The following is a 468-nucleotide window of genomic DNA, read 5'->3' on the forward strand; positions in this document are numbered from 1 at the left end:
AGGCAAAAGGAGACACAGACAGAAGGAGACAGAGACAGCGAGAGACAGAGAAAGAGAGGAGACAGAGAAAGAGAGTAGACAGAGAGAAAAGGAGACAGATGGAGAAGGAGACAGAGACAGAGGCAGAGAGAGAGAGAGACAGAGAGACAGAGGCAGAGAGAGAGAAGGAGACAGAGAAAGAGAGAGAGAGGAGACAGAGGCAGGGGGAGACAGAGAGAGAGACAAAGGAGGAGACAGAGGGAGAAGGAGACAGAGAAAGAAGGAGACAGACAGAGAGGGAGAGAGAAGCTCAAGCAGAGACAACGAATAGTAAAGAAACAGCAGCAGCAGCACCACCAACAGCAGCACCATCATCAGCAGCAGCAGCAGCACCATCAGCAGCAGCGGCAGCAGCAGCGGCAGCAGCAGCAGCAGCAACAGCAGCATCAGACCTAGAGTAGCGATAACACTGAGCAGTCCTTGTGCTGC

The 468-nt window shown here is 53.0% G+C and overlaps 1 protein-coding gene across 1 annotated transcript; it reads left to right on the plus strand.

Annotated features, from left to right (window-relative positions):
• Positions 1-98: 98 nt before the first annotated feature.
• Positions 99-440, plus strand: EMH_0058820 (uncharacterized protein; the record flags this gene model as incomplete). Its single annotated transcript, XM_013497612.1, has 1 exon — positions 99-440. One exon carries the CDS (start codon positions 99-101, stop codon positions 438-440), a length of 342 nt encoding a protein of 113 aa, XP_013353066.1.
• Between the last annotated feature and the right edge of the window lie 28 nt (positions 441-468).

This window comes from Eimeria mitis, genomic scaffold, assembly GCF_000499745.2.
Source record: "Eimeria mitis Houghton genomic scaffold, Emh_scaff2791, whole genome shotgun sequence".
Classification (NCBI taxonomy): Eukaryota; Apicomplexa; class Conoidasida; order Eucoccidiorida; family Eimeriidae; genus Eimeria; species Eimeria mitis.